Source organism: Terrapene carolina, unplaced genomic scaffold (genome assembly GCF_002925995.2).
Source record: "Terrapene carolina triunguis isolate 2854851 unplaced genomic scaffold, T_m_triunguis-2.0 Scaffold67, whole genome shotgun sequence".
NCBI classification, from domain to species: Eukaryota; Metazoa; Chordata; order Testudines; family Emydidae; genus Terrapene; species Terrapene triunguis.
The window spans coordinates 47,759,248-47,777,411 of record NW_020664418.1 but is presented as its reverse complement, the minus strand read 5'-3'; the positions used below and the strand labels follow the sequence as shown (position 1 = coordinate 47,777,411).

Genomic DNA, 18,164 nt, shown 5'->3' with positions numbered 1-18,164 from the left:
GAACATAAGAACGGCCATGCTGGGTCAGACCAATGGTCCATCTAGCCCAGTATCCTGTCTTCCAACAGTGGCCAATGCCAGGTGCCCCAGAGGGAATGAACAGAACAGGTAATCATCAAGTGATCCATCCCCCGTCGCCAGCCTTCTGAAATTCAGGCTGCTTCAAGGTATATCAGGTTGTGCATTCCAAAATGGAGGCACCCAAAACTGCCAGTCGCTTTTTAAAATCTTGGGCTTCTCCACTAAGAACTGGAGAGAGACTGAATAGCTACAAGGCCTTGATACTGCAAACTGATCCCAGTGGACTTAGTCTTTTAGGATCAGGCCCCCGATTGTATTCTGTCCTTTCCATCAATCCTGTCACCCATTAATTTGCTAAATGTGTGTGTACGCACATACACACTTCACTACATCCCAACCAGCATACTTGTTTTACCAACTGGAATACAGACCAGCACACACAACTACATTTCTAAACAGATTTTCTTTAATCCTTTTTTCCACCCCCTTGATCTTGGCCTCCCTTCATGTATGAAGCACTGGAGACAACTGGAGCCCTCTAGTCAGAAAGGAGTTGATTTTTTAAAAATGAATTGGCATGGATTCGAGGCTGCAATCTTCACTCTGGAAAATCTAAATTGACTCCAGAATGCCTGAGGAGAGACTGCTCAGAACTTTATTTAAAGACAGAAAAATAACTGTTCTTCCCCCTTTTGGGGAAAAAAAAAAGACAATAAACCCCCCCTATAATGCGAATACTTTATTATCAATGAGTGACTGGTATTAGCTTTTTGTCTGGTATTAATAATATTTCAAAAAACCATACATCAAAATTAGGGCTTTCTCCTATTTTTGCTGTATAATTTTTTTAAATCCGTATTGTAAGAATTATATAAGCCAAAGTGCATTTTCCTTTTTTTGTCCATATACACATTGCACCATACATAAATAATTACATTGTAAAAATGACTCCATAATTACAAGTATAATATATATTTTCATATAATATATAAAACTTTATATTAAATCTAGGTAGATGATATTTGGAATAGTCTGTGTTTCTCGCTCTCTCTCGCTCTTTTTTTTTTTTCCTTTCTTTCGGCAGAGGCTGATTGTTATCTATTGTTGCTGAGTAATATCTCCAACCAACAAGGACATGACGTGATGAACTGTCTCGAATAACATGGCCCCCATCCTTTAGCAAAGCTTATCCGAACGCTGTTTGGGTCGTAGGGCCCATCTGCATAATCCAGATCCGTGGCGTGTTGTAAGAGGCAAGACTTCTCGTAATCAAATACCTTTATCGAATAGCCAGGCATCACTTTGCGTACTATTAAAGTCCTACAATTGGGAATGTCCAGTGTTGGGGAGTTGACAAAGATAGGATGCTCACTGCGATTGTAGGCCCACACACCATCCGGTTCTTTGCTAAGTAAAATCCCATAGCCGATTTTACTTCGAGTCCTTCTAACCGTCTCACTCCTATTTTCCAGGTTTAGCTGTCCGAGGCAGAAGCCATTTCCTTGAGGTAGGTCATAAAATATACTGACAGACTGTTCATACACCGTGTAGAGGCGTCCCACACGAGTCCGATGTTCCCAGTAGGCAACATTACACCAGTGGCTCTGCTTAATGGCATCAGGCGACATACTGGCATCTGTGGGGGGGGAAAAAGCAAAGACACATTCAAGGTTGCGGATATAGCATTGACCTATTTCAAGCCACACACGAATAAATAACCCATTTAATAATTACTATCGCTTGAAAATGACACCAGGAAAGAAACCCCTAGCTAAGTCAATCCCACAGCAGACCCTCTGTGCCTAGATCAGGGCCATCCAAACGGTCTAAGCTGTGAGCCATTCCAGCAACTTGTCAGGGTCCCGCAGATCCCACATATTACACTTTAACCTTTGTATTGTGATAGCACCTAAAGGCCACAAGCAAACTTATTGTGATAGGTGCTATACAGACATATAAACAACAGGCTCTGCCCCCAAAGAATTTACAGTCCAAAAGACAAGACCTAGCAGGAGGATGATACAAACCAAGAAGGCCAGACTGGGTGGTGGGTCGGGAGAAACAAAATAAAAATGTAACAGGACGGTGCAAACTCTTAGCTGGTTAGTAGCACTGATTACAACTTAGGGGGCTGATCCTGCAACACGGAGTCAGGAGAGTCATATTAACTCAGATTCATAGATTCTAGGACTGGAAGGGACCTCGAGAGGTCATCGAGTCCAGTCCCCTGCCCTCATGGCAGGACCAAATACTGTCTAGACCATCTCTGATTTATCTAACCTACTCTTAAATAACTCCAGAGATGGAGATTCCACAACCTCCCTAGGCAATTTATTCCAGTGTTTAACCACTCTGACAGTTAGGAACTTTTTCCGGATTAGTGACATTAACAGCCCCTTAAATTTTTTGGAGGAAGAGGAAACCTAGCAGACAGTAGAGATCTTCCTCTTTAACATATAGGTAGGGGTCAAGGAAACCAAAAGTCTCAGCATGCAGTGCTCTGTCTTGGGACACCGGAGCCTGGGATCTATAGCCTCCATGGTTTGCTTTTCAATGTTAAAGGTGAGGATGGTCACAGGTCCTACAGCTCTCGTGACTCAAGTGCATGGTTTCAGACTTTAGTATCACACATATCTGCTGGCCAACTGCACTTTTCCTCAAGTACCAACAGAACCACAGCAAGTTCCTTCATGTTACACCTGATGTCAGAGGAGGGGGGAAGTATTTTATCAGAATACCAGGGAATAAACTCCCATATTAACTTAAACATTAATATTCCCCTTTGACAATCTCGGAGACTAAAGGACACAAAATATCTGTGAAATTTCTTCCAACTCACTTTTGAAAACAGAAGTTACTTCAGCCAGGCCTTCACTTTCATAGTCAACTGAACATATAAACTAATGTACCTTGGTTTTCAAAGGCAAACTCATATTGACATGTAATGCATGGATATACCCATGAAATGTTATTACCTGTCAAGGTAAAGGATTTGAATGCAAGTATATTCTGGAAGATTTCTCCTAGCTAACAATCTTTGACAAAGGCTCTGGTATCACTAGTGAGAACAAGAAATGTGAGGCACCCTTTCATGCCAAGGGTATAATATTTTCCATAAAACTATACAAATATTTGTATATAACATTGAATTACTCATCTTCCTGACCAACAGGAAGGCCTCTTCCTTCTCTGAGCCATGTTGAATGAAGAATGGAGGTATTGGGACAGCTGGAGGCGCCTTTAAAGTTCATGCTTATCACTATTTACAGTGCCTCTAGAAACTGTACAGGAATTCACATCTCTAAAAGGGGCCCTAAAAGGTGAAACAGGCTCTTTCCAAACACGTAATCCTGATGCTTACAGGCTATTTTCCAAAAATCCACTCGGTGATTTCAAGGGTGACCGTATAATAAACAGAGATTCTTCATCCATATTCTCCATTCTATTTGAGTCAGCTACATTTCAATTAGCGTTAGCTTAGATCTTCCAGCTACTACTGATATACAGCGTACGTGCTCCACGTCAGAGTTCTCTCGGCATTCCAAATACTAATGAAGTGCACAGATTAACCCCATCAGAGGAGTGAGCTATGCATACTTTCCTTCACCGATACAAAGCTCTTTTTTGAGGGAGGTTAACTCTGGAGTAAGATTTTTCTGCTTCAGATTTGTTTAGTCCTAAATGGTTTACTTTGTTGGCAAAACTATGTTTAGCTACAAGTGCCATGCTTAAATAAATAAGCAAACAAAAAATTAAAGAAAACAATTACTTCATTTGTTACTGCATGTGGGGACTGGTCTTTTCATAACCAATCTAAGTTGGCCACTTCTGTATAAAATACGCCTAACATTCTTGTTCTGGGCAAGGGTCCCAGAGCTATAAACCCGGCAAGGAGCTGTGCTTTGAGCCGGCCTTGTTCTATACCCTGCATTAAGCTCCCTGACAATATATCACAAGACCGTGGCCTGTTGACCTCTCTGCCTTCATGCCATCAAGTCTGATTAACTCACACACAGGGTGATGCCATTATTTTGCTTCAGAGACTCTATTAAGGCACTGGATTTAAAGCACAGGCCTACAGCCCCATTTCTTTTCATTCTCAAATTACACTGGAGTGGAATGGGCTTTCCTTCCCATTAACAGTCTTTGAATTAAGCTGCTTTGTTAGAGTTTAACTTGAGTTGTAACTATACAACTTTAATGGGGGGGAAGCGGGAAGGAGGAGAAAAATGGTAGGTAATTGGGCTTTTCCACCTCTAAACATAGAGCAGCCTGGCAAAAATCTGGCTGCAAGCACTGACTGCTGCAAGACAAGGACGGGGAATGCCCCTTTATGTGGACGCTCGTGAGCCGTCACACGCACCAACCTCAACGGAAGTATGAGAACGGCTCTCCCCATCCCCCATACATCTGTATATAGAATCTCCCAGACCCAACACACTCACGCATCCATGTGAATGCCTGCCAGGCAGAAGCTCCAGCCCTGTTTCTACAGAGTCCCCACCCGGAGGTTTGAAGGCATTTTCATTGTGGGGAACGAGACCTGCTAGATGATTCCCTGTTGCTTAAGGTGGCTTATACAAAGGAGCGAGCCAGTGCTCAGCAACTACCAAAAATTCAGGGCAACATCCTGGCCCCATTGAAGTAAAGGGCAAAACTCCTGTTGACGTCAATGTGGCATGGAGTTCACCCTCAGAGTCCTCCAGCTTTTGAAACCTGTTTTCCAGCTTCCTCCATAAAAGGCTAGGCAGGGCTAAAAGCATCGTTTGGCTCCATGACTGCTCTGGTTGTAAACAGGATTTCTTAGAAGCTGCACCCTCAGTAGCTCTAACACTTACACACAAAAATTAGTCCGAGTGCCTTTGATAAGCAAGCTACTAAAATTTTGGATGAAAGACAAGGTAGGATCCTGGGGCTGAATTTACTCCTATATTACACAGGCGATGTACTTCAGACGAGATTCTTCTTCCCAGGATCTTAGAAACAGAAGATGCATAAGGCCTATTAGTTAATCCAGCTCCCATGACTACTCTCAACAGTACGTTTTCTACTCCAGTTTGTACAGCCCCTAGCAACGGGGTCCCCCCCCAACCCCAGGGAGATCACTACACAGTCTAATAGATCTGTCAGGAAGTTTTCCCTAATATTCAGCCTTAATTTCTTCCTTCTTACTTTTGCCCTGTTACTCCGAGTGATATTCCTTGTACCACCCTAAATACTTTCTCTTTATCTCGTTACCACCTGCACTACCCTGTGAACCATTTCTGTGACCTGGTCTGTATCCCTAACAATTTCAGTTAGGGGTGTGATTCTCTACTCAAGTAGTTAAATTGGCACATCCCCCAGTGTGGACATAGTTATACTGGTATGAAGGTGCCTTATACCAATACAGTATATTTCCCCCCTTCCCTTGGATCCACACTAGGTGGGTTGGGCTACTTTAACTATACTGTTAAAGCCTTACAGTTTGTGTGTGCAGACAAGCCCTTTGCCAATTTATACAGATGTAGCTCTTTTAGTCTTTTCCTAACGGCCTTTGTTTTGAAGATTTATTTGATTCTATCAGTGAGACTTGGTGAATCTGCAAGGAAACAGAAGTCCCCAGCTCCACTGTGTACTACGGCCTGGCCAACAAAGGGAAAACAGAAAGGTTAACTCAAAAACCACTGTTGGTTATGTCTTACTCACAAGTTCATAGGTGAATTTTGCATAAAATATACACAGATGTTCAGACAGGTATCACTTTCACATGCTGCAAGGACAAAAGAAAGGGGCAGCACATATCTCGATCTCCTAATCCCAGCTCTGTGGCTAAAAATCCAAAACAACGAGACAAAGGAAGTTGCTGTAGAAAGCTCAAAGTTGTTGTGCATTGGCGTAAGCACTGTGTTCCTATACATACTGCAGGAGAACTCTGGCTTCCCTGGGAGTGAGGGTGGGGATGGAGTTACATTTAGGCCAAGTGGGATGGTTGAGCAGTAAACACACACTGGATTCACTGCAGCTTCCCCTTTTCTCCACCCCAACGCCCATCCAGTAACACTCAGAATCTTTAAACCGGCGATGGGGGAAAAGGGGAGGGACAGGAGGGAAATACCGCCAATGGAAAGTTAATTTTGTTGATATAGGGTATTATATATACAGAAAATAAGACATTCGTGAGTTTAGCAATAAATACACCCATTTCTCACTAACACGTCTCCATTCCTGAGCTACCTTTGATATTTAGCTTCTGCACTCAGGAGCCCAAATTCCACCAAAATCTTTCTTTGTAACAAATGGCATACCAAATCCAGCTCTGTTACACCAATGTACACCTGTCACAGTAGCTTTCCTGAAGTCAACGGAGCTGTTCTGCTGTTACTGATTGGGCCAGTCACTTCTGGGCCGATTCATAAGGGTATTTCTACAGATAGGTGCCGAAATACCTTTAAAAATCTGACCCTTTGTGCCTCCAGCCCCTTGTGAAATGGGGATGTTAATATTTACATGGGGTTCTGAGCAGGAGTTCACGAATATTTGTATGGCACTGGGTTACTATGGCGACGGACCCCTTAGAAATGCCAATAAGTAAAATAAATGAGAGCATGTGCTAGTACTGATTCAGTTTTTATTTTTTTAGATCCATAATTAGCACCAGGGGAGGTCAGGCTAGAAGTTAATGCAAGCCGCCGTTCCTTGCAGGCTGGCCCATTCCTTGTTGAAGCAATTAAAAGGGGAACGAGTATTAAAAGCGCTCTCCTGTTTGTGCTGGAAATACCTTTTGTGCTTCCTGTTTGGAACGTCCACTGTCCAGCCTGAGAAAATGAGTGCCCAGGCTGAAGAAGGGCCTTTCTGAACGGTGCTTGATCTTCGGCACAATATACAATGCTTCTGAATACGTACTATGGATTACGATGCCTTGAATTGTGTTCAAGTTAGCTGTGAATTAGGTCCCTAATAACGAATGTAAGAAGCACAGAATAGCAGCGCTCTGAAAACAGCACCCAAGCACATTGAGCCTTCCTTTGTGTACCGCTTGACACAAGAGTCTTACAACCAACGTTGAATTTCTATCTTACATATTTTTATAGGCCCTATTACTAAGGTAACTGAGCACCTCCCAATCTTTAATGTATTTAGCCTCACAATACAAGTTGGGGAAATACTATTACCCTCCTTTCTTATAGCTGGCTGCAGAGAGGCTAAGCTCCCTGCCCAAACTCAGCCAGGAAATCTGTGGTAGAAGCTTAAACTCAGATCTCCCCATTCGTACGCTACTCCTTAACCACTGACCCATCCCTTGGGGTGTGTCACCTCCCTTGTCAGTCTTTCAAAAGCCACTTAATTCAGACAGGAATTTAGCAGCAATCTGATGGAAAATTTAGTCCAACTTTATGGCACCTCTACTTTAAAAACAAGTACATCACCTATCATTATGAAAAGGTTTCGATCCAGCAGTGGAACGAGCAGAACTACAGTCACAATGAAAATGACAATATAAGTTTAAGCGACTGCTTATCGATCTTTTTTCTTTTCACAATAAGAATCACTGTCAAAAGACAAACAGCTGCATGATGGAATAACTAGAGAGAGGGTAATGTTGGGGCTGCAGTTTTTAAAATGGCATCAGGGCGTTCGGTGCCCAAATCCCACAGAAACTGTCTGGGAGTTAGTTGCTTAAGTAGGTGCCTTTGAAAATCTCAGCCTGAATCCAGAAAATCAGCAAGTTACATAGGCTAGACTGAGAAAATGGGAGTCTTTTGTTCTCACATTGAAGTCATACCCACATTTTTCTTCTATACATCACAGATGACGTCTTTAAAACTGTATCCCCTGCCATTCTTCACATGCACACACCCAGCGATAAGAGAGAGGTTTATTCAGCTCTTGACTAGCTCACAGCCAGTCACAAGGTTAGCCTTCCACCATCTCACAAACCCCAAACGGCATATCCCATCTTACACTACAATTTTTAAGTCCAACGTCAGATATTAATAGGCCCAGCTATAAAAGATCTGCCACTTGCCTTCTGACACACTGAGCGTTAGCATGGAGAGGCTGTGTCAAACTGAATACAGTTAATTGTCAAACCTTTGGGCGGAAGTTAAAGTTCCTGTTCAACTAAGAAAATTATTCTAGGGAAGTAACATCCAGCACAATCACATAACTTAGCCCTTTGGCTCGACACATCGCACTGACCTACATAAACAAAAGCACCCTTACAACCTGTTTGCTTTGGGCTCCAAAGCAAAAAATGAATCCCAACTCCGGCAAATTTCCCTTCCATCTTCCTACAGGGCTGGAAACAGCTCAGTGAGTCACTATATCATAAAGATCCATTCCAAGTTCTCCAGACTGTTCACAGCACAATGAATTTGTAAACACTGAAGATTTTTTTTCTTTAACCCTTTGACCAAAAGCCTTTATCTCCTTTACCATCTCGAAAGAACGTACAGCCCATGGCTTACGGGGGAGTTAAATGATCAGCATGCTTACTCTGGAAGAGTAATGACTTCATCCACAGTTCTGTGATGAACATATATCCAAGCACATCAATAAACACTGTCAACTGGACTCTGCTCTTCCCAAAACATGTCATGATCACTTGCCAGGCACTAGTCATGGGAACATGCAGTTTTAGGAGAGTGAGTAAGGGAAGAATATTCAAAGTTAATTTTGACTCATAAAGAGACCAGTTTAGATCCAAATACGACATAGCAAGTTCTTCAACTTCACAAATCTCTAATCAGAATGAAGAACAGTAATTTTAAGACTTCAGGAACTGGTTAAAAAGAAGTTTCTGAACCTCTTCGCAGTATTACTGCAGTATTTGCAAAAATGCATTAATATAGTCAGTGATATTAACATAAATCTGTACGGACTGAAGTCTCATCCAATCAAGGATTTCCAAAACACTATCAGCCAAATCAAATTCTGTCCGCAGTTTTGTCTGTACAACCCACTGAATTCAAGGAGTTTGGAATGAGTATAACCAACCTGGCCTTATATTGCAATTTCCCCCTGTCTATTACCATTCAGTGAGAATAAGATTTTGTTCCAGGTCTGCATGCCCATTTTCTTCTTTATAAAATACTAAAACAAAGAGTTATATATTTCTATTGAAATGCTTAAACTTTATGAGGAGAGCAGAGGATGACTAGACAGAACTATAGTAGAAAGAACAGAAAGCAGGTATTGAGCAGCTAAATTTCATTTGTAATTAAATCTTCCATGGTGTACAGTGTAAACAAACATCATTTGCTGTGCAGAAAAATGGTATCTTTTTGCTAGCTTTCTAGATCATCTTTCCCCTAGAATATCATGTATCTGAGATGCCCAATGTACCTGATCCCCTCCCCACACCAACTGTTAAGTTTTGTTGTCCCACATTGTCTTAGTCATACCAATAGATTGAGCTACAGTAAAGTTTGTGGCTTTTCATCTGTAAGGTCTGGAGCCTGGTAGCAATTACGGAGTTCTGCATCTGTTTAACCTCAGAACCTTTGCAAAGCCCTGTTTGCCCATTAGGTAAGTAGTTTTTGTTATTATATTTTTCAGAAATTACCACTTAACCCTAAATTTCCCTACAAACTAAAGAGAGGATAACTTCAACATTTGATTTTGCACTGAGTTAAAAGTAAAATTCTTTAGAACAGCCAGCATTAGACATTTTTAATAGGTGTTTTCCATTCTTTACTGCAAATCGCTCTGCCTTCTGTCCAATAAAACCAACAATGAAGGAATGCAGCATACGCTCTACATCAATTTCCAGCTCTAATAGCAGGCTGTTAGTGTCCCCGATAGTATGCATACTTTCCAAGAATATGCAATAATTTGATAGGAATTCCTCTTCCCTGCCTGGAGTAGAGTAAACAAGGGACTTTTTTTCAAACTAGTATATTCCTAATCAATCATTACATCACCGTTGATGAAGGCAGATTAGATGCCTTTATTAAAAGAACTTCCAGACGAGACTTGAGAATCAATTACCCCCATACGGGTGTGTACACACACATCCATCCACACACCCACTCAATATCTCTAATCCAAAACAACCAGCCAACACACTTCATCTCTTTTTCCCTCATTTCAGTTCCTTTCAAGGATATCCAAAAAGGAGGGAGGTAAGCAATGAAAAAGTATGTGAAACATCTCCTATGTTTAGAGCAGAGACGGATGTTAGTTTTAGTTAACCGTGTTTGGACGGCCAAGGCAGCTAAAAGTCTCCCCTGCAATCCCACTTTTCTTTGGGGGTGAGTGGCCTAATAATGGCTTTTAAAAGCCATGCAACAGCTGAAAAGGGAACTCATTTAGGGCCCAAAGGCAAATAAAACACACTGAAAGGAGACAGTTAAAAGGTTCAAATGAAAAGGCTGTGCCTCCGGAAAGCTTTCTAAAGGGTCTCTTTATGTGCCCCGTCCGCAGCCTCACTTTCTGCAGTCTCCCCAGCTAAACAAAGTGGCTGCCTGTGCAGAGGTGGATTGGTTTTTATTCTTTTATCTCTCAGCGTATTCAAACAAATCCTGAAAAGATGAACTCATCTGGCAACCCTGACATAAAGCAAGCACTTTAGCCAGCCTCTATTACAAGAGAGCCTGCTCTGTGTCTTATCCACTGCCAAGTATTAGTTTCGCCTCCAGCCATTAGGCTCTACCACTCACCAGACAGCAGGGGCAAGGGACAGAATGTCATATCCCTGCCATTTAAATAAATAGCCGATTCCCCGCCCCCCCCTTTTGCACGCTGCCCTTTCTGTGCTGACAACAAGATCAGGAGGGATTTTTGGACAGAGCCATGCTTGTTCAAAAAGAGACGTGTGTTAGCCCTATACTGCCTTCCTCAATGGTGGTACAGGCCACATTTTTAACGACTATCACTGTAGGCAGCTACAACTTCTGACAGCCACATTTCGGCTGGCGTCAGAGCTCTCTCTGCCATCAAAGCCGGCTTTATCGATCAGATGTATACACTGGAACTCTGGCTCCTGTTTACTTGCGGTCTTGTTCCTTCGCGTCACCATTTCCCCTGGTGAAGCTGTACCTCACAGCAGACACATCCAAAAGGAAATTCTCTCTCTCTCTGTGGGGTCTCAAAGTAAAGAAAACATAACTTGAGGTTGTGACGGTTTGTGAGCTGACAGCACTTTAAATGTAAGTAAAGTTCAAAGCACTTCACTAATAAAATGTTTCTTGTAAACAAAATGCTAACCAAAAATGTCCTTGCTGGCTGTTCCATGCTACCTTTTAAAAGCACGACGGAATTGTCCATCAAATTTTACAAAATTTTTCCAGAAAACACACAAAAATCACTAGATATTATACAACACGCACGATTAAAATATCGCTGCCTCACACTTTAATGTTTGAATTTAGGCCCCAATTTAGCAGTGTTTGACTATAGGCATATAAGCCAGGGATCGGCAACCTTTGGCAAGCGGTCCACCAGGAAAAGCCGATGGCGGGCCAGGCCGGTTTGTTTACCTGCAGCATCTGCTGGTTCGGCTGATCGCAGCTCCCACTGGCCGCGGTTCGCCGCTCCAGGCAAATGGGGGCTGCGGGAAGCGGCACGGGCCGAGGGACGTGCTGGCCGCCCTTCCCACGGCCAGTGGGAGCTGCGATTGGCCAAACCTGCAGACGCTGCAGGTAAACAAACCGGCCTGCCAGCGGCTTTCCCTGGCGGGCCGCGGGCCAAAGGTTGCCGATCCCTGCTTTAAGCCATCCCTATTCAATAAAGCATGTGCTTAAGGTCCAAGTTGTTCTGTGCAGCAACATCCTTTCTCCATGGAGAAGCTTGCAGGAGGCATTCCATTCTACTTTTAACCTTCTTTATATATATAATCTTCCTTTTATTTTCAGTAATATCTTACCTTTTGCTTCAAAATAAACACTACATATTATAAGAAAGCATAGAACTGAGATAATTTTAGAAAAAAAATGTTGTCTGTGAATAATTTCCTAAGCAAGATCCAGCTAGACAGTGCAGCAAAAAGAAAATGTTCATATTCCAAAAAAATATTGTTACAGACCACGCGGGAGCCATCAGCGGAAATGAACCCTGTTAATGTTCTTTGAAACAAGTTCCAGGGTAGTGAAGAGGTTAAAACTTTCCACAGCAGAAATGGAATTTTTATGGCCCTACAAAATACAATTAATTGTCAATCTGCCCCAGCAATGCTCACAATCGTTTTTGTTAAGCCAATATACTTAACATACTTCAGCCTTACAAGTTTCAGCTGGAATGGATCACTAAAAAAGAAACGAAAAACAAAACAAAACAAAAACCCAACCACTACACTACATTAAGCTCCAACATAAAGAAACTTGTGTAGATTTTCTGCCTGTGGAGAAATTATATATGTGATCATGTATACGGAATAGAACATGATAATCCCAAATGCTCTCATTTTCCACTGTTTTCTTACAAGCATTTATATCTGCTTTTCTGAGGTGCAGAGATACTGATTTGTGACAGATGGCAGCTTTTTTCAGTTAAAATGTCACTACTAAAATTGCTTATTTCTGGAGGCCAATTCTTTGAGATATCTTCAGGGCCACTGGTTCCTGTTCTATCCGTTCTCAAGCACCGTAACTGACATTTTTCGTTCAGTTCTAAAATTTAGGAAAATAAGCCACCAATCCTAGGGAAGGCAGATGCTCTGCAAAATGTGAGTTATCCCCTCACAGGAGAGCTCTGGAGCTCTTTCAGAGTCCAACATTTCGTCATTTTGTGGAGGAACTGAAAAACAAAAAGTTCCCCTCAATAAGCGCAATTTCTTTCATTGATTCTCTTCAATGTGGCACCGAAGTAAGTGTCTTCAGGGCTGGAAGACAGCATAAAACAGCCCAGTGTCAGGATTCAATTCTTAGTGTTTATCCCTTCTGCAGAAAAATCCAAAGTAGGACAGAAAAAATGTGAGATGTGAGAGTCCCCCTTGTTTGTTCGACAACAAGGGAACTCATTGGCCGTCCACCGTGTCCAGGCATTCCTTGGTTCCTCTCAGGAAATTGATAGCCACAGCAACAAATAGCGGCAGCCACGCTGTTGGTTTGAGCAAGGTGGAGCCAAATAGCGAGGACTGTGATTTTTCTAAGGGGCCATAGGAAATACGCTCCCAGCTCCTGCTGATTTTCCATGGGAACTGGGCCTCCCAGGTATTTGGGCATCTCACTCCCCTGGTGCCTAAATACTTTGGCTGATCTGGGCCTGGGGTGTGTAACTCCCCCAGGACCCTGGAAAGTCCCAGCCTGGACCAAGACCAATAACTCACCATCTCATGAAAGCCTCTGAGAAACTGTCACAGAGCCCAGGCTTTCCATCATGAATTGACCTGTTTATCTGAATGAGTGATTTTGCGGCCAAAGATTCCAATACAATTACCAACCCCGCAAGCCATGCAGTCATCTTATTTCTTTAAATAACTTCCCAATCAATAAAGGCCAGATTCTATCACACTTAGCTGTGCTGAGTCGTATTTTACTCTATCGCAGGACTTTTGGCCTCCTTGAAGATAATTTAAAATACAACTTAGCTAAGACCCGGATTCTACAGTAAGCAACATGCAGGAGCAAGGGACCAACGACAACACCCACCATTAGCATACCAACAACTTTTTCTGCATAAAAGAAACCAGTCCACAAAACCATCAGCGCCTGAAAAACCTTCACACCCCTCAAATACATATGTTCCTATTGAGTTCTGGTCTGAAAACTCCAATTTAAATGACCCTCTCAACTTGGATTTTTTTATTTTATTTTTTTTGAAACTGACTAATGTCAAGAAACTGGTTTCTGATACATCATTCCTTTGCCTATTAAATAGTGTGTCCTGAATATTATACTTAAATATCATATAAAGGTTTTTTCTGCTCCCCTGTTGATATTTATGAGGGTCTCTTTGGCAAGAGAGAAACTAGCTATACAGGAGAAACAATGAAAAAAGCAAACGAATTGAAAACAACGTATTTATTTTTAGACTCGTAGACTTTAAGGCCAGAAGGGACCATCATCATGATTATCTAGTCCAGTGGTTTTCAATCTTTTTTCAATTGTGGACCACTAAAAGTTTTGGATGGAGGTGCTGACCCCTTTGGAAATCTTAAACATAGTCTGCGGACCCTCAGAGGTCCGTGGACCACAGGTTGAAAACCACTGATCTAGTCTGACCTGTTGCACTGCGCAGGCCACAGAACCTCGCCCACCCACTCCTGTAATAGACCCCTAACCTCTGGCTGCGTTACTGATGTCCTCACATCATTATTTAAAGACTTCGAGTTACAGAGACTCCATCATTTATACTAGTTTAAACCAGCAAGTGACCCATTCCCCATGCTACAGAGGAAGGCAAAAAAACCCAAAAAACCTGCCAATCTGACCCAGGAAAAAATTCCTTCCCAACCCCAAATATGGCAGTCACTTGCACCCTGAGCATGTCACTGACCTTTTTACGTATTACTTGCAAACTCCACAGAGTACAGTATTTTCCCGTACAAAGGTGATTTTTTTTCAAGGTAACTTAGGCCCTTTAATCTCCATTTCTCATGGTTAAAAGTTTCATAGGCACATCCATGACATTGGAGCACATGTGTGTGTTATGCTGTACATGTAACTGCTCTGTACATGGCATGTAAAGTTAACACAGTCATATAAACATGTCATAAAAAGGAACCCAAAATATAACCACCTACATTTGCTGCCAATTATGAAAGCAGCAGAGCTGTCATCAGCCCCGATTTGGCGGCGACTCTTTCAGGTTTTGGAAATCAGCCCTGGGCAGTTCCAATCCCAGCAAATGTCCCAGATTCAGACCAGCATTAGGTGGCTGGCTGTACAGTAGTGAAACAGCAGCACCTCTTTGGCAGCTTTGACTCCTGTGAACAACTGCCTTACTCCACTCCCTGCCAGGCGCTTCTCAAATGGAGCTCCAACCCCTCACTACCAGTTATTTTTCAGTTGTTCTCAGAGTGCCCACTCCCATACAAGTCAATGGGAGTTTTGCCACTGACTTCAACGACAGCAGGATCTCAGCAAATACTCCAGTCGAGGCCATTTCTTCTGATAAAGCAAGAGGGCATGAAGCCAAGGCCTAAAGAGAACTGGGTGATATGTACTCCATGTCAGAGAATAAGCAGCCAGTCCTGGCGATTAGTGGCAGAGGACTCTTGCTGGGGTAATCAGCCCTGACCCAAACAGATAAGAATCTTCTACAGTCCAGGAGGAGGGGAGAGAAATAAGATGGAAAATGGGAAGTGGGGGTTGGAGAGGAGGAGAAAAAGGTTACAGAAATCAACTTGCCAAGAAATCTGGGGGGGCTACAGCTACCAGAGGCTTCTGGGCTCATTCTGGCAAGATTTAGCTTATTTCTCTGCTTTTTTTCTCGTGCCCTTCAGCTTTGTTCTCAGGACACAACACGCTACATGGAGAAATCACCCAATGCACACAGCACCCTCTGGAGGTAGGGAGCAGGGGAGTGTGAAGTGGCACCAAAATCTCTTTAAAAAACCCTCTGCCAAAATCTTGGGAACTGTGACTCTCAGATCCTAAAAGTGTGCCTGCAGTCCTTTACCAGAAACATAAGACAGAAAACACTTGCGGATCTGGGAGAACTCATATAATAAATCATTCATCTGTATGTTTCCCTTTTAGCCACAGCAAAGTCAAACTCTTCCTTCCCCCCACTGTTAACCATCCTTTGTTTGCTTTATCTCTCCGCTGCTTGGGGTGGCACAGAGCCAACTCTTGTTATTAATTAATCTAGGGGACGCATGCTGAATTCCTGGCCACCCTAACCACTTCCTACTTTGGCTGGGATGGTGGGCTGAAATTCAGCCTGCCAAATCCTTTTAGTTACATTAGGCTCCTTGCAATATCTCAACCGTATCTTGTGACCACAAGTTGCAAGAAAGAACATTTAGACTCAAACATTAAAAGAAAAAAAGAAAAAACCCAACCACCCTTCTGACACACAACAATGTACTAACCATCTAATGCAGTTCCCACAGTTGAGGTGAGATTTCCACTGGGTTAACTCTGCTCCCACTGAAACCAATAGGAGTTTTGCCACTGACTTCAATTCAGTTAGATCAATGCAGAGTGTATTGAAAAATCCCAACTTTAATGCTGAGAGAAAAAAACTAATCCTTGACAGATGGGGAGATAAAACTGATCAACGAGCAGAGATGGGGATGCTTCCCCAAACCAGCGGACCCTGAAAACAATGTAATAATAATTTGTGCCTGTAAAGCACCTTCATCTGAGAGCTTCAAAGCATTTTACAAACACTAATTATTAGGTCCACTTTTAATAGTAACAGAAATAATGCTCCTTTGCACTTCCATTTCAGGCCTAGCTCCCAAGGCACTTTACAAAGGTTCATGAATTAAGACTCAGCTCCCCTGAAAGAAAACTATCTTACAGATGGAGAAACCAAAGCAGACAGAAGTCAAATGATTTACCCAACTCCATACAATGAGTTAATGGCAGAGCCATGAATAGAATGCAGAATTCCCGATTCCCAGACTGCTGCTTTAACCACTGGACGATCGTCTTACAAGAGGATAACCTGAAGCACAGAGATTTGGGGCTGTTAAAACACCATTCTTGCATGCTTCACACTAACAGACCATGAACACTGCTCTTCCAGCCAGCGCAGACTAGAAACGGACACTTTACAAAGGTTTTCTATATGGACCTAGCCTACCAACACAGTTTTTGTAAGACTGTCGTGCCGGGCAGCTGTAAAGGCATAACTACAAATGTTCAAATCTTCACACCTCCAGCTGCTGCACAACCACCAATGAAGTTCCACTGGCGATAAAGCAGCTGTGGGAACACTAATGTCCATCCAGCACTGATATCATTATGATTGCAATATTATGTATTAATCATATTGCAGTAATCCGAAGAAGCCCCAGTTGATACCACATCATCTGACCATGGTCAAGTTAAAAGTATGTTAAGCAGTGTTAGAACTCCTGACTCACATTCCCTCTAATGTGATGCTGCCTCCAGGCTGAGGATAGGAAAACCTGTGGCAGACTTTTAGGGTTTTAGGATAATAACTAACAGGGCAATAAGCATTTTAGAACAACGAAGGACAACTGTGCCCAGAAAATGTTGCAAGTGCCATGCTAGCTAAGTAATCAAATCACTAGCTATTCATGCCATTTTGGCCATTGTAATCCTCAACATTACTAAGACACTTGTAATTGTCTAAGTGAAAATATCTGTGCACATTTGCTTCCATTCCCCAGTCACAAAAGTTTCTGCACACTGAGGGAGTGGGAGCTCCTGCCAAACTCGGTGCCTATGAACAGATTCAGCGGTAAAATCACACACGGTAAGAAGGAGCTGTGAGACTCCCAGTCAAAGGGCAGTTCAAACAACTAGACTCATTTCTAGGTGGTCTAAATTTTCAAAAGTGACGAGTGATTTGGGTGCCTCCGTTTTTGGGACATCTTAACAGAATCTGATTTTCCGAAGGCATACACCCAGCACCTTCTGAAAACCAGGCTCTTTAAGGTGTCTCCAGCTGGATATCTGAAAGCTGAGATCCCACAGTGCTTAGTTTTGAAAATTCAGGCCTAAAAGCTTTTGAACAACATCAGATACAAAGTAGGCTGTGAGTGAAATAGCTTCTGAATGCTTTCCTATAAACCAGAAAACTAGTAATGAGGCTTCTTTAAAAAGAAAAACCAAACCACTGATTAGATACAGATATGATTTCATGGATATCCTTTTTCTTTCTTTCTTTCTTTTTTTAAAAGGAGCTCACAATTAACTCCCAAACTGAATTGTTTCCTACTTAGAGAAAAATGCATTCAGTCTTATTCTGATCTAGGACTTCATGTTGACACTGAAGTGGTTTTCACAGGGTTTTTTGTTGTTGTTGTTTTTTGCTGTGGGATGTGGGAGGCAGCTAAAAGTCTGATAGAACGGAGACCACATTGATCATCATGGACGGAGGACGGTAGGATTTGGCTCATGGCTGCAAGCAGCAGACTGGAGAGAAAACTGGGGTTCTGGAGACAGGCATCTGTGGGCTGTACGCCAATACAACTGAAAATACCACTGACTATGAAAGCTCTAAGGAAACCGTATCGTGGACCCGGAGAACAAGCTCAGGCCGTGGAATGTCAGGTTGGTGGGGCTCCTAGAGGGCGAGGA

General features: G+C 42.6%; 1 protein-coding gene across 1 annotated transcript in view; it reads right to left on the bottom strand.

Moving 5' to 3' along the window:
- Positions 1 to 745: 745 nt before the first annotated feature.
- SMAD6 (SMAD family member 6) overlaps positions 746 to 18,164 on the bottom strand; it is a 71,499-nt gene continuing 54,080 nt past the window's right edge. Inside the window, exon 4 of the mRNA XM_024205628.2 lies at positions 746 to 1,657. Coding sequence (XP_024061396.1) covers positions 1,116 to 1,657 — 542 coding nt within the window. The 3' untranslated portion in view covers positions 746 to 1,115. The remainder of the gene's footprint in view (positions 1,658 to 18,164) is intronic.